Consider the following 26,356-nt stretch of genomic DNA (forward strand, 5'->3'; position numbering starts at 1 on the left):
CTCAGCCATCAGAAGGGATGAATACCCAACTTTTACATCAACATGGATGGGACTGGAGGAGATTATGCTAAGTGAAATAAGTCAAGCAGAGAAAGTCAATTATCATATGGTTTCACTTATTTGTGGAATATAAGGAATAACATGGAGGACGTTAGGAGAAGGAAGGGAAAAATGAAGGGGGGGGAATTGGAGGGGGAGACAAACCATGAGAGACTATGGACCTGAGAAACAAACAGGGTTTTAGAGGGGAGGGGGGAGGGGGGATGGGTTAGCCCGGTGATGGGTATTAAGGAGGGCACGTACTGCATGGAGCACTGGGTGTTCTATGAAAACAATGGATCATGGATCACTACATCAAAAACTAATGATGTATTGTATGGTGACTAACATGACATAATAAAATTAAAAAAAAAAACACTCTGAATTCACACACACCACAACTCAACCTGTGCTACGGACACTCTACACACCCACACCAACTTCCTACCAACACCGTAACATTCAGAGGCGTTCGCACAGCCCCAGCATGTGCACAGCCTGCGCCTCACTGGCACACGCATGCACACAGAGCTCCAACCTCCTGAGGAGCACAGCTCTTCCGAGGGGCTGCCTACGTCACACCCGGTCTGGACATTTCCATAAAGACCTGAGCTCAGAATTCCCACCCCAAGCTCCCACTCTGCTTTTCCTAGGGCATCCTTACAAGTAACCACTCAAGAGGTAAGCCCACGAAGTTAGTGACCTCCGCCCCAACCACCTGTAAGGACTCAGTGCTTGCTACCCTGCTGTCTATGTCCAGCTTGCTCTGACCCGAGACAGAGAACTGCCCTTCCACTGCTCACCGCACACACCGGGATCTGTCAGTAAATCTTGTGACTCTACTTGCTTTGGGGGGGGCTCTACTGAAACTGTGTCTTCACTTCCCCAAAGTGGTAATGCAGGTGCCGAGGGAGCTCCCTCCCTCAGCAGGTCATACCTTGCAGGTTCTCAATACAGCATACCAGCTCGGGGCCCCCAACACACCTCAGCACCACATGCAAGGGCCATCCTGACCTCCCTTGGGCACAAGCACAAACCTCCACACTCCCTGACTTCACGCACACAAACTCCATGTTTGCACACACAAACACTCACAACCACAACACGTACATACACAATTGCCACCACCTTGAAGACACTCACACACTCAGAATCTATGTAAAGAAACTGCCGTAAGCTGTAACAGGCAGGAGTCTGGTGACGACGGCACATGTCCCGAGTTGACAAGAGTGCCTTTGGGAGACAGTGTCAGCCCCCACCTCCCTCAGGGATGGTGGCAACTACAGCGAGTGACCTTGCCCGGGGGCATCCCCTTTCCAGGAAGGTGTTTGTCTCAAGGGCTGATGGAGGCCTGGCTGATTTCTTCCAACTGAGGACAGCTCTGAGAGACAGTGTAGCTCCTCAACTCCAGTAGGAAAAGCAGAGGCTGTTCTGGAGTCTGGCTGAGAGACCATTCTGCCCAATTCTTTCTTTTCCAGAGTGGCTGTACCAGGTACATTCCCACCAACAGTGTAAGAGTATTACTCTGTTTCTACCCTCACAGGTGCTGTTTAATAAACATCCTGTTCCCTAAACTCTGTGTCTGGTTCTGTGTTCCAATGAATCCAAACTATGACAATTATTTATCAAGCATCAATGAACACAGTAAAGACCCCTCTTCTGGCTCTTACGTTCCAGGGGAGAAAAGAGATAATAAACACATGGCTATATCATGGATTCGGATGCACGCACGTACAGACACCCGATGTCCAGTCAGGACTGTGACGAAGGACTCTTGAACTCCTCAGATGGAAGTGGGAGAAGGTGCAAACACAGATTTGAAAGTCAGGACATGTTTGTTGTTCAAAGCATGAGAAAGGTGCAGGAAGGAACTAGACTGCTGACCTCCAAGCTAACATTCTCTCAGCATCCCCAACTACCAGCAGCCACAGGAGTGGAGTCTAGCTGAGGAGCGAGGGTGGGGGACTTCATCTCCTGACCTGTTCCCTCCCCCTCTACCAGCAGAGTCAAAGCCCGCCTCCAGCCCCATCCTGAGTCCCATCCTCTCCCTGCTCTGTTCCTAGTGTCCCACTGAAACTTTTCTGCTTTTCCCAGTCTCTGTAGGCCATAAGCCTCCTCCCTTGGGCCCTAGCAGACATCAGAACAGGATCCTTTATGTGGAGAAAGAGTAATACTCTTACACTGTTGGTGGGAATGTACCTGGTACAGCCACTCTGGAAAACAGTATGGAGGCGCCTCACAAAGTTGAAAATAGAGCTACCCTATGACCCAGGAATTGCACTACTGGATATTTACCCCCCAAACACAGATGTAGTGAAAAGGAGGGGCACATGCACCCGCAATGTCATTGTCCAGGTCAGGTCAGAACGGGGATCCTCAGAGACACCCCAGACTCAGACCATCGTCCTTACTCAGGCCCCCCTCAGTTGGAGTGCTCCAGGGGCCCTCTGTGGGGTTGCCGCATGTCCCACACCCCTCTTCGTGGCAGCCTCTGTGCTGGAGACCGGCATGCCTGCCTCGCCTCGGCCTTTGGGGGCCCCCAGGCTGGCAAGGGAGGCTTGGCCCCAGGCCTTCCAGCCCCAGCCCCGCCCCCGGCTGCCCAGCCGACCCCCATCGTGCCCCCGGTGAACGCCGGGCCACAGCCTCACGGAGCTTCCAGGGAGGGCAGCCTGGCCAGGAGCCCGACCACGGCCTCGCCCGAGGACTCCTGTGACCCCAAGAGTGTTTACGAGAACTTCAGGCGCTGGCAGCGCTTCAAGTCGCTGGCCCGGAGGCACCTCCCGCACAGCCCCGACGCAGAGGCTCTCTCCTGCTTCCTCATGTGAGTGTCCTCCGCTCTCCTGCGGCTCTCACGCAGGACGACCTGGGGTGCGCGCACGGGGCGGTGATCCAGGGGCGCTGGGAGGAAGGTGTGGGGCCGGGGCCGTGCTCCGGGAAGACACATTCTGGTCCAGGACACCTTTCAGTCACCCACCTCAGCGGAACCCCAACCCTCGGGGAGTCCAGCCAACCTTTACCTTCCAGAGGCATCACGGTGACATTCGGGGGCACTCACAGGCAGAGAGGGTCCCGGTGTCAGAGGAGGAGCCATGGTTTGGGTGCCGGGCTCTCTGTCATCCTGTGTCCTGGGAACACAGGCTGGGGCGTCTCACGGCCAGGGGCCGGCACATCAGAGGAGGCTCGGGCCCTGCAGGGCCCAGCAGAGGCCGCGTGCAGCCCCACCTCGTTGTCCCGGAGGATTCCAGTCGGAAGGGGAGGGGGCAGAGCTGGTGAAGGGGTGAGGGCGTGGGATCCCCCCTGCTGAGCTGTGACCCGGCAGGCCTGGCCGTGGCATCTGGGGTCCCTCCTGAACACGGGGTGACGGCACTTCCTGCAGAGGCCTGGGCTCATTGCCGGCAGTCACCTGCCAGCACGCGGTCGTGCTGGGGGCGGGGGGGACGCGAGCTCCAGAGGAGCGGGGGAGGCTGGGGGTGACGGGCCGCAGCCGGCCCCTGACCCCGAGGGCTTGCAGCCCGGTGCTGCGGTCCCTGGCCCGCCTGAAGCCCACCATGACGCTGGAGGAGGGAGTGTGGCGGGCAGTGCAGGAGTGGCAGCGCAGAAGCAACTTCGACCGCGTCATCTACTACGAGATGGCGGGGAAGTGAGTCGGGGTCTCTGGCCCGGGGCTGGTGGGTGTGAGGGCCGGGCCGAGGGCAGGGTCTGACTGTGCCGATGCTCATCACAGAGGGCCGCCCTCACCTACCTCCCTGGGCGTTCCACCCTCCCCTGATCGGGACCCACCCCTGCCTCCATGGGAAGGTCTTGGGAGGGGCTGGGAGATCCTGAGACCCCCTCCCCTGGGTGGGACTCCCTCCGAGGGGGCTGTGGAGGGGATGTGCTGGACAGCCAGCCGGCTGCCTCCTTGGTGGCCGGGGCCACGGCCGCCCTCCAAGGCTCTGCCTCTCCCGGTTCCTCAACCGGCTGCTGGCTTTGCGGGCTCCAGGGCCGCGTCCCCTCCTCAGTGCGGCCCGGGCCTCCTCACCCCCAGGTTCATGGAGTTTGAGCTGGAGGAGGAGATGCAGATTCAGAAGTTGCAGTGGGTGAAGGTGGCCCAGGGCCTGCCTCCTCCAGCTCCGCCGAAGCCTGAGCCGCGGGGGACCCCAGCCCCAGAAGCGGGCCCACAGCCAGGTACAGCCCCCATGTTCCATGGCAGCTGGTGGCCCGTGGCAGTGGGGACCGAGGGAAGGCTACTGTCCCCATATGGGTCTTCTCCTTCAAGTGGACATTGGTCTTTTGACCAGAACAGCCACCAAGAGCCTGGGGCCTCAGCTGCCCTCTGTCAGGACAGGTGTTGACCGGGTGAATTTCTTCACTACTCTCCCCCCTCCTGTTAGGGGACCCAACACAAAGTCTGCCTGGGGAGTGGGCTGTGGGGAGACCCTTGGAGGATCGGCGGGTCCACACTTGCTCACACATACCGCTCTGAGACTCTCCTCCTCTCCCCTCTGCCTGTCCCACGGTGCCTGTGGCCTCAGGTGGCCGTGACCCATCCCCCACTGACATCAGCGTCCCCAAACACTGCCGTCCCGATGCACTGCTGGAGCCCCTCACGCCCACTCCCTCCTCCCGCTCTGCCGCAGCGTGCATTCCCAGGAAGGCGGGTTCCAGGGCCCAGCCCTCCCGCCTGCAGCCACGCAGACCCCCACGGCGCCTGGAGAACAAGGCGCCCAAGGAGATCCCCCCTGAGGCCGTGAGAGAGTACGTGGACATCATGGAGGGGCTGCTGGGGCCTGGCCACTCAGCCCCGGGGGGGCCAGCAGGTGAATGGGGAGAGGACGGAAAGGAGCCACAGCAGGATGAGGCCACGACCTACCCGGACCCGGGTCTCCTGAGCTACATCGACAAGCTGTGTTCCCAGGAAGACTTCATCACCAAGGTGAGCCGGCCTGGTGTCTAGAAGATTCCAGGGAGTGGCACTCCAGCACCCCGATCGGGGCTGGGCCCAGGCCTTTGGCAGTAAGCTCTGTTTCTTGTTCCTGAGCTGTGTGTGTGCATGTGTGTGCGCGGGTGTGTGTGTGTCTTTGTGTGACTCTCTGTGGGCCTGTGTGAATGTGTACGTGTGTGTACGTGCGCATGTGTGTACATGTTTGTGTCTGTGTATGTGCACGTGTGGTGTGTGTACATCCGTGTGTGTGCACGTGTGTGTGTGCACGCGTGTGTGTGCCTGTGTTACTGCGGGTTTGTGTACATCCGTGTCTGTGGTGAGTCTGTGCATGCACGTGTGTGTTTGTGTCTGTCTGTAAACGTGCCGTTTTGTGTTTGTGTGCACATGCGTGTGTGTGCGTGCACATGATCCTGTGTGTGCGTACGTGTGTGTCTGCCTGATGTCGCAGACAGGTGTGCGTACGGGGCGTGTGTGTGTGTACTTCTGTGCGTGTGTGTGTGTGTGTGTGTGTCTGTTGTGGCCGTGTGTGTGTGTTCGCGGGTGTGTGTGTGTGTATCTGTATGTGCCTTTGTGTCCGTGTGTGCACATATGTGTTTGCAGTGTATGTGTGCACGTGTGTTTGCCTGTGTGCGTGCAGGCGTGTGCGTGTACTTCTGTGCATGCGTGCACATGATCCTGTGTGTGCTGGCGTGTGTACACACTGTGTGTTTGTATAGAAATGTGTGGCTGTATGACGGCACATGCATGTGCGCGTGTGCATACATGCGTGTGTGTGCGTACAGGCGTGCGTGTGCATTTGTGCCTCGTGTGGATGTCTGTGTGTGTGTCTGCGTGTGGTCCTGTGTGTATGTTCATGTGTGTCTGTGTGTGCGTCTATGTGTATATGCCTTTGTGTCTTTGTGCACGTATGTGTTTGGTGTGTGCGCATGTGCTTGTGTGTGGGATTGTGTGTGTGTATGTATGTGTGTACATGTTTTGTCTCTCTGCATACACGTATGTGTGAATGTGTGTCTGCATGTGTGTGTGTGTGTGTGCATGTGTGTGTAGCCAGTGACTGTGATGTTAAAACCTCCTACCTTGTGGAGAAGGATGGGTGGGTCTTCACTTCTCCACGTTTCCTGCAGGTCCTCCTGGCTCCCAGGTGGCCCCCTGCCAAGCATGCGCACAGCCTCTTTCTTCTGTTCCAGGTGGAGGCAGTCATCCACCCCCAATTCCTGGCAGAATTGCTTTCCTCAGAACCACAGCTGGACCTCCTGGCCCTAGCTGAGGAATTGGAGCAGGAGGAAGGACTCACCCTTGCAGAGGTGAGCCAGAGGAAGGAAGGAGGGATGCCAGGTGAGCCAGGGGAGAGAGGGGACCCAGGTGAGCCATGAGAGAGGGCACCCAGGTGAGCCAGGAGAGAGAGGGGACCCAGGTGAGCCAGGGGAGGGAAAGGACTCAGGTGAGCCAGGGGAGAGAGGGGACCCAGGTGAGCCATGGGACGGAGGTGGACCAAGGTGAGCCATGATAGTGAGGGGACCCAGGTGAGCCGGGAGAGGGAGGGGTCCCAAGTGAGCCAGGGAGAGATGGGACCCAGGTGAGCCATGAGAGAGGGCACCCAGGTGAGCCAGGAGAGAGAGGGGGCCCAGGTGAGCCATGGGACGGAGGTGGACCAAGGTGAGCCATGATAGTGAGGGGACCCAGGTAAGCCAGGGGAGGGAGGGGTCCCAGGTGAACCATGGGAAGGAAGGGACCCAGGTGAGCCAGGAGAGGGAGAGGTCCCAGGTAGTCAGGACAGGGAGGGGACCCAGGTAGCCAGGAGAGGATGGGGTCCCAGGTGAGCCAGGGGAGGGAAGGGACCCAGGTGAGCCAGGAGAGGGAGGGGTCCCAGGTGGCCCAGGGGAGGGAGGGGACCCAGGTGAGCCAGGGGAGGGAAAGGACCCAGGTGAGCCAGGGGAAAGAAGCTTCACAAGTGAGCCAGGGCGTGGGGGCAGAACAAAGGCCCCCATGACTCTTCCCCCTTCCCTTCTTGCGCGTCCCAGCACTGGGGAGGCCAGCTCTGGGTGGGTACAGAACAGAGCATGGGAAGGGGAAGATGGGGAGCCTGGGAAGGGAGGGAGGGACTCAGGAGGATGTCAGGAGAGCCACAGCCTCGTGGGTCACCCCTCCCCTCCTCTCCCGGGCCACCGTCCCACCTACCCATCTCATACCCCTGTGCTGGCCAGTCACTGTCCCCTCCTTCCTCTCAGCTGGTGAAGAAAAGACTGGTGGACTTGAAGGCGGAGGAGGGTGTGCAGGCAGCCCCCCGTCACTGCGCGGCCCGGTCGGGCCCTGGTCCTGAGTGTGAGGCCGGTCCCGGACTGGGGCTGGGGGTCAGCGACAAAGCCTGCCCAGCAGAGACTGACGGCCAGGACCTTCGGAGGCACAGCCGAGCACACACACACTTGTCCAGGCCCAGAGCCTTTGCTCTCTCTCCCGGAAGGCAGGAGTCCCCTGCACCCCCGGCCGGATGGCCCCCCTCCCCTCCCCAGGGTCAAAGGTGCACCTCCGCTCGACCAGGCCCCAGGCACGCGCCCGTTCTCAGAGAGGCCCCTCCTGCTCGGGACACTCGAGGGCCAGTGGACGGGTCCAGTGAGGACGAGGAGGAGCTCCCCAGCCTGGCCTTCCTCCTGGCCTCTCAGCGCAGCCTGCTGCCCTGGGGGCTCTCCCAGAGTCCCGCTCCTGCCTCGGGCCTCCCCGGTCCTGGAGGTCGGGGGCCGTGGGGGGCTCCCCGGGCCCCCTCCCCTCAGAGGATAGGCCTCAGCCCGGCCACCTCCCCAGCTACCAAGTCCAGGAAGCGGGCTCTGTGTGGGGGCCCAGCCCCTGCTGGGAAGACGCCCCTCCCTGGGGCCAACCTCAGGGGCTCCGCGAGGCCGGCCTTGGCCGTGGGGCTGGTTCACCCCTCACAGCCTGCAAAGAGAAGGTGTGACTCCTTTGCCACGGGCAGGAGGAAGAAGCGGCACTGTAGCCAGTAGGGAGCAGTGGGCCCGCCCTCCAGGGCCAGTGCACCCCAGGGGTCCTCCTCATCCTGGTGCTGATCCTGGCTGTGGGGCGGGGGGAGGGGGGCATGACTGTGGGGCGGGGTGGCAGCCGCCCACTGGGGCACAGTGTGTAAATTGGGAATAAAGATGGTTTGGCTGGGAAATGTGCGGGGCCACTGTCTTCCTGCTGGCATCCGAGCTGCTCCATGGAGAGAGCCCCCCCCATGGAGAGGGGCCTCCTGGGGCTCCCGTCACCATCGGGACCCCTGAACGTCCAGGGGTGGGGAGCCCTCTGCACCACGACCGTTTCTGAGAATGGAGTCTGCAGACAGCCCCGTCTTCGGGGGCTCCCTTCCGCCTCCCCGAAGCGTCCAGCCACGGGGCTGGCCGGGCTGGCGACCCTCAGCCCCTCCAGGGCTCCCTGTGTGGGGGCCTGAGCAGACAGGCTCTGGGCCTCTGGCCTCGTGGTGGGAGGAGCGTCTTCCAGTCCCAGTGGGATCACTGAAATAGGAGGGACAGTGGGGGATCCTCCTAATCCCAGTGAGGACGGACACGGGGAATGGGTGAGGGGAGACTCGGGGGCACTGGCCACGGTGTGCATACCAGAACCCCAGTGGTGGGGCAGACACCGAGTCCCTGGGTGGGATTTCTGGGCCAGACCGACTTCTCCAACCATGCGAGGGCCCCCCTTGCTGTGGACGCAGAGCGAGGGGCGCTGGCCAGGTTCCCTGGGTCTGCAAGGACACCCCACACTTACTGCCTCCCTTCCCTCCCTCGAGGGACCCCTGTGTGAACAGATGTGGACACAGACTCGCATTCTCACGTGAAACGGTTCCTACAAACAGACCCCAACCACCATGCAGGGGCGCAGCCCACCATGGGAGCCGTGGGCCCAGGCGTCTGCAGCCCCAGGGCCGGGTGGGAGCTGGGCTCCAGGCTGAGGGGGGCCCTCCAGGGACGCTGGCACAGACCCCACGTCAGATAGGCCATCTGCCCGGCTCGTGACAGTGAGATGAGCCGACGCTGAGGGACAGGAGCTCCACAGGGAAGAGACCCTGCTGCTCCCACAACTGCCCCCCCCCAGTCTGCTCACCTCCCCTCATGGGTGAGCTGGTGCCCTCCAGCCCCTAGCCCCGCCCCGCCCATATGCTCTGATCCCAGGAGCAAGCACCCGGACCCTCACCCTCCTCCCTCCCAGCCAACGTCTCCTCCCCACGTTCTAGGTTCTGATGCCTTTTCCAGGTTTGGGCGAGGCCCCTACAGCGCTCACCACTCACAGATGTGCCGGCCCTGCAGCAGCACGGGGCTAAGGCCATCCGGGTCCAAGGGACACCTGGCCCTCTGCTTGCCCCCCTCTCACCCCCCCCCCCAGCAAAGAGCTCAGGGAAGAAAGGAACTCATGCCGGGGTCCTCTTCCCGCTCCACAGAATCCACAGGCCACCCCACAGGTGCTCTTCCGCTGCCTTCCCTCCCTCCCAGGCAGGTGGCTCTGGAGTGCTCCCCACCCTCCTGCCCCTTCCTGAAGCAGACGTTTCATCTTGGCCGCACTCCCCAGCGGCTGCCCCTCCCTGTCCAGCTGGGCCTCCCCAAGGGGGAGACGCAGACAGAGGTTGCCACCCCGTGCGCGTCACCCCCTGTGTCCCTGTCCATGGTGTGCGCTCAGCAGGCGCTGGATGCTAACGGCGTGGGCGAAGATTCGCCTGTGTTCCTCGGAAAATCCAAGGTCGGTCCAATGGCAAGGAAAGAAAGTGGAGAAACGTTTCAGATTTTCATGGCAGCCAACCTTCCTCATCACAGAACAAGTTAGGAGAGGTGAAAGTTCACAGGGACCGTGTGTTAGGGCAGAGTCGGGAGGGAGCTCCCGGTAAGTGGGAGGATTCTGCGGTGATGAGGAGGTCACCCCGCGGCCCCCGGGGAAATCGCGATGCGCACACAGAGCAGGGCCGGCTGTGCTCTGCGCCGTCCAGCGGGACAGCTCCCGGTCAGCTGGCTGGGTCTCCACAGAGAGCCTGCGGGAAGCCAGGCCTCACGCTTTCCCGAGAGGACCGTGGGCTCTGGGGGGCCTGGGGACTGAGGGCGGTCACGGGGTGGCCCTGTCAGTCGGCCCCGCGGGTTTGCCTGCAGATCCTCCTCCTGCTCCCCTAGGACGAGATCCAACGATGGGGTCATGGAGTCCCGGGGAATCCCTCGGATAGAGGAGCATTCCTGTCACCTTCTGAGGGCACCCGGGAAGGTCAGGGCCCCGTGACCACCCTTCCGTGGCTGCAGGTTTGTTCATTCAGAGATGCGTGTGCCCCACAGGCCACTGTGCACTGGGTGGGAAGAGGAGAGCAGCCGGCTTGGGGAACCTTGGCCAGGGCGCCCCCGTCCGCCCACACACTGTGCTCGCCCAGCGGCTGATGACGGGGGAGCCCTGCCTGCGTCCCCGCCTCCATCGATCACCCACCGTCCCCGGACTCAGGTGTCACAGGAAGCTCCGGCAGAGAGACGGTGTCTGGGGCTGAGTATTCGGACAGGACGTGGGGCGAGCTGGAGTCATTCCTGCTCGAGTGTCTGCTCTGGAGAGTCCGGGCTGGAAAGTCCCCACTTGTGGGCCCCACGACCTACTTGTTGACGGGACCCTCCTCCAGACAGGCTGGCAGGAGACCCCACCACCTGGCACGTCTCCTGGGAGGGCCCTGGACATGACTCCCTGAGTTCTGAGGGCCGCTCCGTCCGGGATGCCTGTGAGCAAGCCTGGGCCCTTGGTGCTCATTTTAGTAAAGTACCTTGGGGTTAGGCTGTGCTCTCTGAGGGCTCCTTCTCCTTCCTCCCCACAGTCTCTGAAGGTCAGAGTCCACCCTCATTCCATCATTTGTCCTTAGGAACGTCCTTTGTCTTGGTTCATTCTGAAGATCCTGTTTCAGGGACGTGTATTGTGTGCAGGTGTACAAGGTGTATGGACATTGAGAGATGTTTTCCGCCCACAAGCACAATCTACAGAGGGATCCCTAAGGTTTTTGTAGCTTATAAGCCTCCTAAAAATATACAAATAGAACAATTGTTCATGGTAAATTGCTCCTGTATCTTGCAATCCAATGTAGATTTTTCTCCTAGGTATTGTGCTGAAGGAGAGCCTCCAAAGCATATACAAACAGACCAACCAGTGGCAGTGGGAGCATGGTGGTGTCATCAGAACCAACAGCGGGATTCAGATCATACCCCATTCCTCCCTCCCCATTGTTACCTGGACACTGGCTTGCTGGATCCCTTTGCTGTCCCAGAAAGCAATGGACATTGTACTGTCCTGTCTGGGTACTTCTGATAAATATGTCTTCGGTAGCCTGGGGTTCATGTTTTCCAGGCATTCCCCGTTGGTTACTCTGCAGGCAAATATTGAGAATATCTAGATAAAATTGACATTAAAAGAGTTTGCTCCAATGATATTTGAAAAAGCCAGATAAAGGAACTGAACAAACATAATTGCATTGTACTCTAATGTGTTCAAAATTTAAACTTTAAATTATATATAGATAAAAACGAGGATAAAGCTTTTCCCCTGAGTTCAAAAACAAGGCAAGACTATCTTCTCTCATCCCCATTTCAACTTACTATTATAGGTTCTAGTTAGTGTAGTATAGCAAGAAGTGGAAATACAGGCATATGGTTTGGAAAAAAATAAATATTCCTGTTATTATTTGCAGATGACAAAGCTGTCTACATAGAAAATTCCAAGGACTCTATGAGAAAACTCACGATAAGTTATAATACATTACTTTAGCAAAGTCTCAGAATAAAAGATCAGTATAATATGCAGCTGATCATATTACCATAGACTAGCAACAAATTGGAAACCAAAAGTTAAAACCTATACCATAGTTCCCTCCCAAATGAGATGTTTGATATAAATATTTTAAGAAATATAGAGGACACGGACAATGAAACTTATAGAACTAATGAAAACAAGCAAGACTCAGTAAGTGCAGAGAGGTATTGTTTTCATGGATGGGAAGAGTCAATGTAGGAAAATGTTAATTCCTCCCAAATTGATTTACAGGCTTAAAATGCAATTCCTATCAGCTCCCAGTAGGACTTTTCTTTGGTCAAAATCAACAAACTTATTGTAAAACTTATATCAAAGTGCAAGGAAGGTTGAGCAATGAAATTGTGGATTAGGACAGTCCAAGACCTTGTTTCCCCACAGAAATGTCACAAGAAACAAAACAAAAAAAAACCCAGAAACTTTTGAACCAACTTTATAGGAGCTCTGGAAAATAGTCAAAGGTTTCCAGTGACCAGCACATGGCCGATCAAAGAAAGATGCAAGTTCTGTGGCACTGTTACCTGCCCCCAGCCCACCCACCCCCCTCAGCCCCAGCATGGCCATGGTCTCAGGCTCCAGCCAGCGGCAGCTTGGTTCCTGGTTCCCCTCCTCCAACGTGAGGGAGCAGAGCAGACCTCATTTACAAATAATTGTGTGCCATCATTCTCATCTGTCTGGGGGTTCCCGAAGGCCTGATGCCAGATGATCGTGTCTGTTTGCACCTCTCAGACACAGGTGGGAAAACGAGTGGGCGCTGCCCGTAAACTACAAGGCCACTCTGAACCAACAGACACCTGACTCAGGAGACTCTGTACAGACATGCAACAGACCATTTCAAGCCCAGGAGATAGGCTGACGGTGAGACTTTGGGAAATTAGGACTTTCAAAAGCAGTGTGTATACAGGGGAATTTAGGAATCCATGTGCAGGACAGGCAAGACTCGCTCAGGAAACTCTTGACAAGACCCCAAGCTTCCACCCCAGGCTGACCCCAGGCCCAGAGCAAGCCTAGCTAAGTGAGGCACAAGGATCCCAGCAGTACCTGGGGAGGAGGCTGTTCCCTCTTACTCATTAAGTGTGCAGGGGACCCGGGGGGGGCCCGGAGTTGGGAGGTACAGGGCACTTGGGTGGGGTCCCCTGCAGTCTGGGAAGTGCAGGGGACTTGGGTGGAGTCTAGGGAGTCTGGGGGTGCAGTCGACCTGAAGGTGGTTGCAGGAGTGTCTCTGGTTGCAGAAGACATGGACCACTGCAGTTATAACCTGGGTCACAGGAGACTGAAAGGGGGTCACAGGGATATCTAGGAGCACAGAGAGAACTTGGAAGTGATCACAGGGTATGGGGGCACCAGCGACTTGTAAAGAGTCACAGTAATTTCTGGGGGCACAGAGGGCATGGGAGGATCTCCAGGGATTTGGTGTTCATGGCAACCTGGAAGCAAAAAGTTGTGTCAAGGAACAGGGTCTTTGGAGGAGTTGCAGGACCCATGGAGCCCACAGCAGCATTGGGGTGGATGGGGGGATGTTGGGAGGAGCCCCAGCAGTGTCGGGGTGGATGGGGGGCTGGGAGGAGCCCCAGGCAGTGTCTGGAGGTGTTGTGACATGTATGGGCACACAGGGGATGTGGGAGGAATCGAGGCATGTGTGGGGCAGCAGAGAACTGGGAGAAATCACAGGAGATTCACCACCCAAAGTCCGCTGAGGCTGAAGAGGAGCTGTCCACAGGACTGCATTCTCATTGGGAGGCTCTGGGTAGAAAATCCATGCCCAAGCTTGTCCTTGGTCGCAGCACAATTCAGTTCCATGCAGCTGACTCTCTGAGGTCCTGGTTTCCTCCTGGCATCCTCGAGGGCCAATCTCAGCTGCATGAGACCACCACATCCCTTGCCACGTAGCCCCACCGTCTTCATGCCAGCAACACGAAACCCTCTCCTGCTCTGAACTCAGACTGGGATCACATCACTCACTTGCCTGGGTCCAGTGTGCAGGTGGCAGATCATAGGACTTCTCATCCTCCATAATCATGTGAGCCAATCCCTCATAACTGATCAATCTGTCTCTCTCTGTCTTTGTCTGTCTGTCTTTCTCTCTCTCCTGATTCCTATTAGCTCTGTTTTTCTGGAGAACCCCAACAAATACAGCAGTCACTATGAAAGTCACTAAAAATATAGTTAGAGGATTAACAGAGGAATTAGATGGCACAATAAAAAATGTGGAGAAGAAAGAAGTAGACAAGTAAAAGTGGGGAAAAGATAAGAGACACACAGAAAGCAAGTAGCAAACTGGAAAATGTAGTTCCAGCCACATCAGTAATCACCTAAGTGTGAAAAGTCAAACACTCCAATTTAAACATAGAGACTGACGGACCATGTTAAAAAAGCAAGGTCCTTATAAATATGGTCTCTAAAAAATAAGAAATTGGAATAAGTAACCCAACTTTTAATGGAATATGTAGAACTTTTATTTGCAGAGGAGATGATCCTCTATGTAGAAAATTCCAACGAACCCACCAAAACAAAACAAAAGAGACTAGAATTAATAAAGGTTGAGGATCCTAAGAAGAAATATTTCTTACAAAAGTCAATGGTATTTCTGTACACTAGGTATGGAAATATGAAAAGAAATTAACAAAATAATTTCATTCACAGTAGTATGGAAAATACTTAGTTATAAATTTAATAAAGATGTATAAGTGAAAACTATAGAATATTGCTGAGAGAAGTTAAAGATCTAAGTAAATAGAGAAACATTTCTTGTTCATGGATCAGGAGATTTCATACTATCAAGAAGGCAATTCTCAAATTCACCTATAAATTTAATCCAGTCCCTGTGGAAATCCTAGCAGATTTTTTAGGGGTATAAATTGACCAGCTGATCCTATAATATATATGGGAATGTTAAAGGCCTAAAATAGCCTAAATAGTTTGGAAAAATAACAAATCTGGAAACCTTGTACTACCTGGTCCAAAATTTGCTACAATGCATTTTAGTCTAGACAGTGGAAATCTGGCATAAGAGTGCACATCTAGGACAGTGGCACAGGAGTGAGAGTGCAGAAATAAAATCTTATCTTTTATTATAAACTGATTTTCAACAAAGGCCCCAAAACAATTCAGTGGGGGAAAGACTAACTTTTTTTTTTTTTTTTTAACTGAGAAATGGTGCCTGGACAAATGGATGAGTCACAAGAAAATCCAAAAAAACCAACCAACAGAAAAAACTTACATCACTCTAGACAACAGTGATTAAAAATCAACCCAAATGTAATTTCTCAATGAATACAGTAGAAAGCCTTCATAATCTCTTAGTTATGACACCAAAAGCATGATCCATAGAAAAACCAAACTTATTAGACGTCATCAAAATTAAAAATTTTTGCTCTCCAAAAGCCACTGTGGAAAACATGAAAAGACAAGCCAGAGACTTGGAGAAAATATTCACACATCACATACCTGGTAAAGATCATAGATAACAACTCGATAAAAAGACAAACAAAACATTTTCTGAAATAGGCAAAAGATCTGATGGACATTTTCACTAAAGAAAACACGCGAGCAGCAATGAAGCCCATGCAAACACGTTCGACCTCGTTGGTCATTAGGAGGAAGCCGATTAAAAGTATAGGAAGACAGCGCCTCACGCCCTGAGGAGGACTATGATAAAAAGACAAGTGTTGGCAAGCCCATAGAATAAACTGGAAGCTTCCTACACGGGAGCAGGAATTGAAATGGTGCAGACTCTTTGGAAAGCAGTTTGTCAGCTTATAGAACCTTGAAGATAAACTTACGTATGACCCAGCACTTTCAGTCCTTTCCCAGGAATCTACCCAAGAAAAATGAAAACAGATGTCCACACGAAGACCAACCCATGAATATTCATAGCAGCATTGTTTGTAATATCCCAAAACTGCAAACAGGGATGCCTAGGTGGCTCAGTCGGTTAAGCATTGGACTCTTGATTTTGGTTGGCTCAGGTCATGATCTCAGGGTCGTGAGATCGAGCTGGGTGTGAGGCTCTGTGTTGGGTAGGGAGTCTGCTTGAGACTCTCTCTCTCTCCCTGTGCTTGCATGAACCCTCAGGTGTGCACTCTCTCTCTCTTAAAAAAAAATTGCAAACAGGGGCACCTGGGTGGCTCAGATGGTTGGGTGTCTGCCTTCGGCTCAGGTCATGATCTCAGGGTCCTCAGGGATTGAGTCCCACATTGGGCTCCTTGCTTAGCGAGGAGCCTGCTTCTCCCTCTGCCTGCCACTTCCCCTGCTTGTACTCTCCCTCTCTCTCCCTCTGGCAAATAAATAAATAAAATCTTTAAAAAAAAATTGCAAACAATCCAAATGTCCATCAACTGGTAAATGGATCATCAAAACGTGGTACAACCATACCAGAACAGAATACCTGTATGTGCCCCAGCATGCACGAACTTCCAAAACAACGTGCTATGGCGCGAGCCAAGCTACTCATGCTGTTTGACAAGGTCCAAGTATGGGGGACGATCCTGAAAACAGGAGCCTCCACAGCTGGCTCCTGCTATTCTCTTTCATTTTGTTTATGGCAATCTTTGTAATTGTGGGAATATTTCTGGGGTTTCAATTGTGGGAATATTTCTGGGGTTTCATGATAAAGTGACTACTCATCTTAGTTACCCCTATCTAAGCAATCATAATGAAACTAATTCCACGAAGAATTAGTTTCTATAGAACAAAATAACAAGACGGTCACGCTCTGTCTAGCACCTTTCTCTTTGCTTACTGTTTTTTAGTTTTAGCGAAAGTCAATAAGCGGAAATGAATAAAGGTCATGTTAATCATTACAAAGGAAAAATGAAAGAAGGCTATGGCTGTAATCCAGAAAATGATCTAAGATTTGGAAAAACAAAAATATCCTAACATATAAATAAAGTTCCTCCGAGGCTGTCAGGAGGAGATGCTTGCAACCTGATCCTGTGTCTGTGTCTCCTCATTCGCCGACGCCGTCCTTTCCTACGAGAGACCCACCCCGGCTGGAGCTGGACTCCGGCAGTGCTAATGTTGCCGGACAGAACCAGTTCTGAACTCAGATTCGGCAGCTCCCCTCTCAAAAATCAACGTTCAAGAGAAAAGTGATGGTGGGAAAAGAGAGGTCGCTTTATTCAGAAAGCCAGCAACCGGGGAAGAGGGTGGACTAATGTCTGGAAGGCCACCATCCCCATCCAGGCCAAGCGGGAGGGTCTTAGAGGGGGAGGTGCAGGGAATGGGGAGGGGGCTGCGAGCGGGAGACACGGTGCCCAGGCAGTCGGCTCTATGTCCACGGGACCCTGACAGACTTGCTGGCATCCGTGGCAGGTATTTTTGAATGTGGTCTGGCCTTATCTCTTGGGAGAGACTGGTCCTTCACTCTCAAGGCCAGTGATCTGCAAATCCAAGGAGAGCAGGTTAGTTTGCTGCAGACGGCGACATCGGGCAGCAAGAAGGGGCAGCAAGAAGGGGCGTGTAAGCCTGAGGCCAGCTCCCCGCTGAGGCTTCAGGAGTGCTGTCACACTAAGTGAAAGAAGCCAGACTTGAAAGACTCCATAGTATGTGATTCCATTTATGTGAAATGTGCAGAAAACACAATTGCAGAGAGACATAAAGCAGATCGCTGGCTCTCTAGAGCCAATGGTGGGAGCAGAAATCAGCTGCAAATCTGGTGATTGTTCCACCGTTCTCGAAGTTGACTGAAAATCATTCAATTGTCCCTTCTAATGAGTGAATTTTATGGTATATAGATTATATCTCCATAAAGCTGTTTGAAAGGTGGACAAGAAATCTTGTAGCTGCATGACTTGGTGTTTCTATGGTTTCCATTCAACCCATGCAATCCTCAGTCTCTTACTGGCTCCTTCTTATTTGTCTCCTTTCTGTGTTTTGGTCTCTAATTTTGTTCTACATGTTTCTTTCAGTGATTTTATCCACTCCCAAGGCCTCAACTGTTGCCATGAACCTTAAAGTACTCTCTATCTCCAACCCCAGAACACTTCCCCAAATTCTAAATTGGTACTTCCAAATGCCTGTTGGACAAATCCAGCTGAATACTCCACAGAAACGTCAACCTCAATTCATGTAATACAGTCCTCAGGGTCCACCTCACCTTCACCATCGACCCTAGATTCCCTTTGACAAAGTTCATGAATTATTCTTTCAGCCTCCACAATGAAATATAAATGCTGCCCAACACTAGTGTAGTCTCCCAAAACCTAAGTGTGGATTTTTTAAATTTATTGAAGTATAAGTTCTTAACTAGTAAGTAAAGCTGGGTGCCCCTCAGCTTCTGTTTTCATTAAATAACAATAGTAGCTATTAAACTGATATTTCAGGGGCACCTGGGTGGCTCAGTCAGTTAAGCGGCCGACTCTTGGTGTCAGCTCCGGTCATGATCCCAGGGTGGTGAGACTGAGCCCCACAACTGCTCCTCACTGGGCATGCAGCCTGTTTAAGATTCTCTCTCTCCCTCTGCGCCCCCCTCCCCGCCAACTCACACACTCTCTCTCTCCAAACAACAACAACAGAAAATTGATATTTCAGTGTATACTGTGTGCTGGTCTAATTCCCTTACTCTCTCGACCCTAGGCTTGGTGGTGAATAAAATAATTTCCCTGTACACCCAAGGAAGTAAGTGTGAAATGATAGGATCTCACTCCGAATACCAACAAATGCAGGCTATTACATCAGAGTACATAATAGGAAGCATGTCTGACATTTGGATGTTCCCCTTTAGCTACAGAGAAATCACTGATTCACAAAGGTTTAGAGGTCTTTATCCATCTCGGAAATTGTTTGCAATTTGATTTTTTTAAATTTAATTTTATTATGTTATGTTAATCACCATACAATACATCATTAGTTTTTGATGTGGTGATCCACGATCCATTGTTTTTGTATAACACCCAGTGCTCCATGCAGTATGTTCCCTCCTAATACCCATCACCGGGCTAACCCATCCCCCCAACCCCCTCCCCTCTAAAGCCCTGTTTGTTTCTCAGAGTCCATAGTCTCTCATGGTTCATCTCTCCCTCCAACTCCTCCCCCCCATTTTTCCCTTCCTTCTCCTAATGTCCTTCATGCTATTCCTTATGTTCCACAAATAAGTGAAACCATATGATAATTGACTTTCTCTGCTTGACTTATTTCACTTAGCATAATCTCCTCCAGTCCCATCCATGTTGATGTAAAAGTTGGGTATTCATCCTTTCTGATGGCTGAGTAATATTCCATTGTATATATGGACCACATCTTCTTTATCCATTCATCTGTTGAAGGGCATCTCAGCTCTTTCCACAGTTTGGCTATTGCGGACATTGCTGCTATGAACGTTGGGGTGCATATGGCCCTTCTTTTCACTACATCTGTGTCTTTGGGGTAAATACCCAGGAGTGCAATTGCTGGGTCATAGGGTAGCTCTAGTTTTAAATTTTTGAGGCACCTCCACACTGTTTTCCAAAGTGGCTGTACCAACTTGCATTCCCACCAAAGGTGTAAGAGGGTTCCTCTTTCTCCACAACCTCTCCAACATTGGTTGTTTCTTTCCCTGTCCATTTTTGCCATTCTAACTGGTGTAAGGTGGTATCTCAATGTGGTTTGGATTTGAATTTCCCTGATGGCTAATGATGATAAACATTTTTTCATGTGTCTGTTAGCCATTTGTATGTCTTCTTCAGAGAAGTGTCTGTTCATCTCTTCTGCCCATTTTTTTACTTGATTATGTGTTTTTTGGGTGTTGAGTTTAAGAAGTTCTTTATAGATCTTGGATATCAGCCCTTTATCTGTAGTGTCATTTGCAAATATCTTCTCCCATTCTGTGGGTTGCCTCTTTGTTTTGTTGACTGTTTCCTTTGCTGTGCAGAAGCTTTTTATCTTGATGAAGTCCCAAAAGTTCATTTTTGCTTTTGTTTCACTAGCCTTTGGAGATGTATCTTGAAAGAAGTTGCTGTGGCTGATGTCAAAGAGGTTACTGCCTATGTTCTCCTCTACGATTTTGATGGATTCCTGTCTCACATTGAGGTCTTTCATCCACTTTGAGTTTATCTTTGTGAATGGTGTTAGAGAATGGTCGAGTTTCATTCTTCTGCATGTGGCTGTCCAATTTTCCCAGCACCATTTATTGAAGAGACTGTCTTTTTTCCATTGCATGTTTTTTCCTGTTTTGTCAAAGATTATTTGACCATAGAGTTGAGGATCCATATCTGGGTTCTCTATTCTGTTCCATTGGTCTGTATGTCTGTTTTTGTGCCAGTACCATGCTGTCTTGGTGATCACAGCTTTGTAATATAGCTTGAAATTGGGCAACGTGATGTCCCCAGCTTTGTTTTTCTTTTTCAACATTACCTTGGTGATTCGGGGTCTTTTCTGATTCCATACAAATTTTAGGATTGTTTGTTCCAGCACTTTGAAAAATGTCATTGGAATTTTGATCGGGATGGCATTGATGGTTCAAAATGACACACTGTAATGTTTCCCTCCCATTTTCTAGATTACCAGTTAGACTGAGCATGTTTTCCTGCCTGTGGACCCTTTACATCCCTATTCCCATGAATTACTTTCTCACATAGTTCCCATTTGTCTATGTGGAGTCTACTGTCTTTTGTCTTGAATTCCTAGGAGCACTTGACTGCACTGAGTTTGGGTCGCGCTGGGACCAGCTGGGCCCCCCAGGGGTCAGGACCAGGTGTGGGGAGGAGTCCAGGCCTGGGTCAAGGCTGGGCAGGGCTGGGCTGGGGTCCAGGCAGGCTCAGGGCCCAGGGTTAGGACGACGTGGTGCTGGGTGTGGGAGGGGGTCAGGGTGGGGACAGGGGCAGGGCCTGGGATCCAGACGGGGTCAGGGCGGAGGGTCAGGTCGGGTCGGGTCAGGCTGGGGTCAGCAGCTCTGGCGATGGGTACAGAGGTGCCAACCGCCTGCAGCGGAGGCTGGCTGGCGGCCCTGCTCTGGTTTGTGCTGCTGCCGGCAGGCATGCGAGGGTCCTGGTCGGAGGCCTCCGATGCCCCGGACCCCGCTCCAGATGAGGCGGAGGCCGAGGAGCCGGGTTGGCCTGAGCGCGGAGCACAGCCGTTGGCGCCTGGGGCGGGTGCGATGGGCGGCGGTGTCTGGGCGGAGGGGTTCCGGGAGGGGCTGGGGCGGGGCCGCAGACCTCTCTTCTCTCCGCCCCCTCTGACCAGGCGGCCCTGGGACATCCCCAAACCCCAACACAGGTGGGTAACAGACCCCACTGCCGACCCCCTGGAACTGGGCAGGTGGCCAGGCCTGGCCCTGGGATGGGGGCTGGGTGGGGGAGGGCTGCTGCTGAATGAGGGGCCCAGGAGGCCCCTCCCGGGGGTCCTGGGCACATCCCTGACCTCCCGGGCCCCCAGGTGTGAATCCCAGAACCAGGGCTGTCTTCATTAGCCCACTTCCTCTTCTTTGAGAAACGGCGCATCCTGAGTCAGGGGAGTGGCTTTCCCTGAGTTCCGCAGCACCACACTTCTGCCTGGGAACCTCCCTCCCTGAGATGCTGCGGTGGGGTGGAGGGGCCACAGGAGCCCCCTGGACACGTGATCTGGAGCAGGTCTGGTAACCTGTGAGACCTGCAGCTCTTTGGTCTGCAGAGTAGGCGAGGAGGTGGAGTGTGCTTGTTGAAAGGAATGTCTGGGATGTGCCCAGTCCCCGGCAGGGGCGTTCAGAGACATCTGTCTCCCTGCAGATGCTGCTGTGGCCCCCTCATCCCCCTTGCCCCTCCCCGCCAGACCCCTAGGCCCTCATCCCCCCGGGCCTTCGTACCGCCAGGGCTTGCTGGCCTGTGCTCTGCTCTGCAGCCCTCAGCCGCACTCATGAGGGCAGGGTCTGGCAACCCAGGCCCCTTGACCCTTGGCCTTGGTTTTTGCCCCTGTGACGTGGAGGAGGGCCTCTGTGACCGCATCATTTGGGGTCACTGGTGTCTCTGTCATGGACGGGGGGGTGTCTCCGCAGTGTGTGGGAAGCCCAAGGCGATGGGGAGGATCTACGGCGGCCGGGACGTGTTGGCGGGCCGGTGGCCGTGGCAGGCCAGCCTGCTGTTCCGGCGCGCGCACGTCTGCGGAGCCGTCCTCATTGACCCCCTCTGGCTGGTTTCCACGGCCCACTGCTTTCTCAAGTGAGTCCTCCTTCCTGGGTGCCAGCAGAGGGGCCGGAGGGCCGGGGGATGAAGGGAGAGGAGTGAAGGGGTGATGGGTGTCCAATGCCAGTTCCTCTGGGCTTTGCTCTGGTGCGGTGTGTGGCCTCCAAACACACGACATTCCTGCCTTTGACCCATGTCCCCTCCACCTGAATGTGCTCCCTGCTCCCCGCGTCTCCGTCCTCGGCCCCTGTGCCTCCTCCAGCACGAACGTGCCCCAGGAGACGGGCAGGGTCTGTCCTGCTGCCATGCAGTGTGGGCAGGCTCTTTGCCTCCTCGGCCAGGGCTTCTCCTCAGTATCCGCAGACTCCTGGGCGTCAGACCGCAGGCAGGGACGTGGGACTGCACACACGGCCAGCAGCTAGCTGGTTTTTCTCACCACTTCTGCAGAACCGCGTGCCCAGGAGGAGTCGTGGTTGCTGGCACCCGCCTCCCAGGCTGCCTGGGTGGGCGGTGGGCTCCCTGAGCTTGACGTGGCTGCTCAGGAGGCTGGCTCCTCTGGCCTCCTGGGCCTGGCTCAGTGCCCGGCTTCTGAACAGACGAGGAGAGGTCTCAGGGGAGTGGGGGCATCACAGCCCAGGTCAGGGAGCTAGAGCTCAGGCACTGACTGGCTTTAAGGGCCCAGAGCCCCGTCAGAACCGACCCTCTCCCGCACGAGCCCCTCTGTGGCAAGGGGGTGTCTCCATGTTGGCAGGAGAGAAAGCCAACGTGGGAGAGAGGGGAGGGCCCTGTGGACAGGGAGGGAGGTCAGGAGAGGTGCAGTGGCCCAGCCAGCGCTGGGGAGAAGGCTTTGGGCCGGGGGGCGTGGGCTTCCAGGGGGTGGGCCACGTAGTCAGCAGGGTGGGCCGTTTCGTGTCTCGTGTTCAGGGGACAAGGCAAATGCACTCATTTGCTCATTTAAACAAATGAGCAAGTGGACCAGCAGCTGTGGGGCAGGAAGGTGTTTATAGGAAGAAGGGGCAGGAAAGGCGTGGGGCCGCAGCTGGGCCGTGGGGAGCTTTGGGAAGGGTCAGGCTAGAGCGAGGCCGGAGCCGGGGCTCCTCTGTGTAAAATGGAAGAGCTCGATGTGAGGCCCCACCAGGGAGCCTTGAGCACGAGGAGTCCCTGCTCCTCCAGTGTGGGGTGTAGTGGGGGAGACACGAGCCTGAGGCTGGGACGGAAGATCAGTCGGCCTCAGGATGGTTGGGAAGCGGAGGCAGAAGCCGCCTGGCCTCCCCTGCAGGCACAGGCTCTGGAGGAAGGGGCGGCTAGATGAGGAGCAGGGAGAGCGCCGGCCCACGCTCAGAGGGGAGAGCGACCACGAGCTCTTCTCCGCCAGCAAATCCCGCGCCCCAGCGGACTACCGGGTTCTGCTGGGAAGCACGCAGCTGAACCAGCCCTCCCAGCATGCACGCGAGATGTCCCTGAGCCGGATTATCGTGCACCCAGACTTTGAGAAGCGTCACCCCTTCGGGAGCGACATCGTCATGCTGCAGCTGCGCCTGCCCGTGAACCTCACCTCCTACATCGCCCCCGCCTGCCTCCCGAGCCCCGGCATGCAGCTGTCCAGCAGCTCGTCCTGCTGGATCACCGGCTGGGGGATGCTCAGCGAGGACAGTGAGGGGGTGCAGGGGAGGCGGGTGGGGGAGGGCCGCAGGGGAGAAGGGGGGCTTGGTCTGAGGGGCCCCAGACAAGCAGCCACGGGACGTTGGGCCTCTGGGCCTCATTTCTAGAGGACTGGACCATTTTAGTTCTAGTTCTGAAAAGTGTGTGATTCTAAAGCTTCAGAGTTCCTTGAGTCCGAGGACTGTCCAGCCTCCAGCATTCTCCCTCTCTCTCCCTCCCTTGTGTGCACACACACACGCACACACATGCACATGCACACATGCCTTCCCATCTGTGCTTAGAACAAGTCCAAACTCCCCGCCTGGGCGGTCAGGCCTGCGTGTCCTTGGCCCCCACCCTCCCTGCATGCCCCACCCCATGCCCCGTCCCAGCCACCAGCCTCCTTCCTACTTGAGTGCTCCAGACCGTCCTGACCCCAGGGCCTTGGCCTCGGCTGGCTTCTCTGCCTGGCCTCTCTGCCCACCGGCGTTTGCTTGCGGGACTCACTCTGTCTTCACATCTACAACTCGGCCCCTCCTGCTTGCTCACAGGAGCTGAAAGGGGCACCTCCTCCTGTTGTTTCCTTCACACCATTTATTAGGTCTATAACAGTCCCGTCCACTTACCTCACTCACGCTGTGTCCCCAACAACAATGCCCCCTGTGTCGTGGGTATCCACAAGATGCCCAGCATGAGGACAGATGGATGGACGGGTGAGTGCTCGTGGCTGGATGGGGAGGCGTGGCTGGGAGATGAGTGGCTGGTGGCCGGTGTGCGGATGGTGGAGGGATGGAGCCGTATGGGGACAGGTGGGTGCATGGGCAGGTGGGTGTGTGGACAGGTGGGTGGAAGGAGGGAGCATGGTGGGGCGAGAGGTAGGAGGATGGAGGGAAGGGAGGAAGGTCAACGACAGACAAGTAGACATGGATGGCATGCGCTGGTCAGTGGTTGCTAAGGGCCCACGAATGGCGTGTGTTGCTGGGATTTGCCTTCTGTCTTTGAGGACTAGGACAGATATGAGTGAGGTGCAGGGAATGGAAGAGTCTGTGGAAAGTCTGGGAAATAGGAGAGGAGCCTGTGAGGGACGGATGGAAGGCTGCCGCCGTGTTCGAGGCTCATCTGTGCTGAGCAGGCCCCATGTTTCGGGGGCAGCGGGGGTGCGGCATGGCTGGGCTTCCCCACAGCGCACGTCCCTGGTTCCCTTCTCGTCCACACAGAGCATCTGCATTCGCCCTTCCATCTGCAGGAGGGTAAGGTGAGCCTCATTGAGAACGAGTTCTGTAATGTCTTATACAGACAAAGACTTAGCAACAGCAAGACCTACTCTGTGCAAGAGGAGATGCTGTGTGCTGGGGACCTCTCGACGGGAAAGGCCATCTGCCAAGTGAGTGGGGCCGTTTCTCTTCTTCCCTGCCCACGCTCCTCTGTGTCCCCAGGGGCCGTGTTGCTTCTCCTCTGCTTGTGGAGCCCCCCGGGCCTGCGTGTCGTCCCGTCCACAGCCCCTTCCTAAGCCACACGAGGGCACCCGCCGGGACCCCCACACGGCGTCTGTTTTAGCAGGCTTATTCCCGGGGGGCAGTGTCGCGTCTCCGTGTTGGGTTTGTGCGTTTGCTCTGCCCTGTCACTCGTCCTGAGCGTGCGTCCGCTCCCACGGCTCTGCCGGGCTTCGCCGTGTGCACTCGGGCCTGCCGCGGCCTCCACTCCTGAGGAGTATTCTCGGAGCTTCCGAGGCTTTCACTCCACTCACTTCCATTCACGTTCTCCTTATGTCCACAGCAACTCCGAGTAGAGTTGTTGGAGGGAAAGGTGTGCGGAGGCTCAGCTTGGGCGGGTGTTTGCAGACCCGTTACCGCTTCGGGCAGCGGGCGCATCTGCAGTCTGCCCACGGCGGGCGCGCTCCATCTCTGCTCGTGGGCGTGTGTGCGTCGTGATGTCTCACTGCGGTTTAACTTGTGTTTTCCTGCTGACTAATTAAGTTGCATGAATTCTCCTGTCCGTTGTCATCGTGTGTCTTCTGTGAAGTTTCCCTTCTAGTTTTTCCCTCTCTCCCTTTTGTGCTGTGCTGTGCTTTTTCTTTCAGGAGCTCTTTGCACTTTTGTATATTCCGGATACACGTCCACTGCTGGGCATGTGGACCATGAGGGTCTCTTTCTGTTCTGTGCAAGGCCCCATCCTGCAGGTGGGCCAGCAGGCCCAGGGAGGAGACGTGGCCAGCCCAACGTAAGGCAGCTTGGCCGGACCCCCTGGTGCTCTGACTCCGAGCCCACCGGCCCCCAAGCACGCTCCCAGGGCCCAGCCTCGAGAGCCGGTGTCCGGGCGCCCAGCTCCTGCACAGAAGGCTCCAGAAGGAGAAGGGAGAGTGGGAGGGCTCGGGAGCCAGACACACGGCTCGGCCACATGTCCCTGCCTGCACGGGGGCCTCGGGCAGCACCTTCCGAGCCTGCGCGGGAGTCTGAGGCCTCCTTCATGGGGTCCTCGAAAGGATGGTGTAGTGGGCTGAATACTGTTGCCCAAATTCACGTCCACCGGGAACTTTAGAATGTGACCTTACCGGGAACTCTGTAGGGTCTTCGCAGCTGTGATTAGAGTCTCGAGGTGAGACCATTCTGCACTCAGAGGGGCCCTAAATGCAATGCCTGGTGTTGTTAAAAGATAGAGGGAAAGGCGCCAAGACCCTTGACCTCAGATGCTGGCTCCGGAACTGGGAGAGGCGAGTTTCTGTTGTTTTTTAAGCCCCCCGGTTTGTGGTCACGTGTGGTGGTGGCTCCGGGAAACACAGACAGGAGGTGTGAGACAGGCCTGCCAGGGGGAGGCCTCACTGACAGCCGCTCTCACTGCGGCCCAGGAGCTGCGGAGCCAGAGGAGGAAGCTTGGCCAC

The 26,356-nt window shown here is 55.2% G+C and overlaps 1 protein-coding gene across 1 annotated transcript; it reads left to right on the forward strand.

Moving 5' to 3' along the window:
- Positions 1-1,703: 1,703 nt before the first annotated feature.
- On the forward strand, positions 1,704-7,960 carry LOC118535544 (NUT family member 2G-like). Its single transcript, XM_078062185.1, is given in 8 exon segments — positions 1,704-2,550; positions 2,553-2,860; positions 3,551-3,679; positions 4,067-4,206; positions 4,659-4,954; positions 6,151-6,267; positions 7,192-7,374; positions 7,474-7,960. Coding segments are annotated over 8 exon segments (2,013 nt in total). The 5' UTR covers positions 1,704-2,193; the 3' UTR covers positions 7,957-7,960.
- The last annotated feature ends 18,396 nt before the right edge of the window (positions 7,961-26,356 follow it).

This window comes from Halichoerus grypus, chromosome 14 (genome assembly GCF_964656455.1).
Source record: "Halichoerus grypus chromosome 14, mHalGry1.hap1.1, whole genome shotgun sequence".
Classification (NCBI taxonomy): domain Eukaryota; kingdom Metazoa; phylum Chordata; class Mammalia; order Carnivora; family Phocidae; genus Halichoerus; species Halichoerus grypus.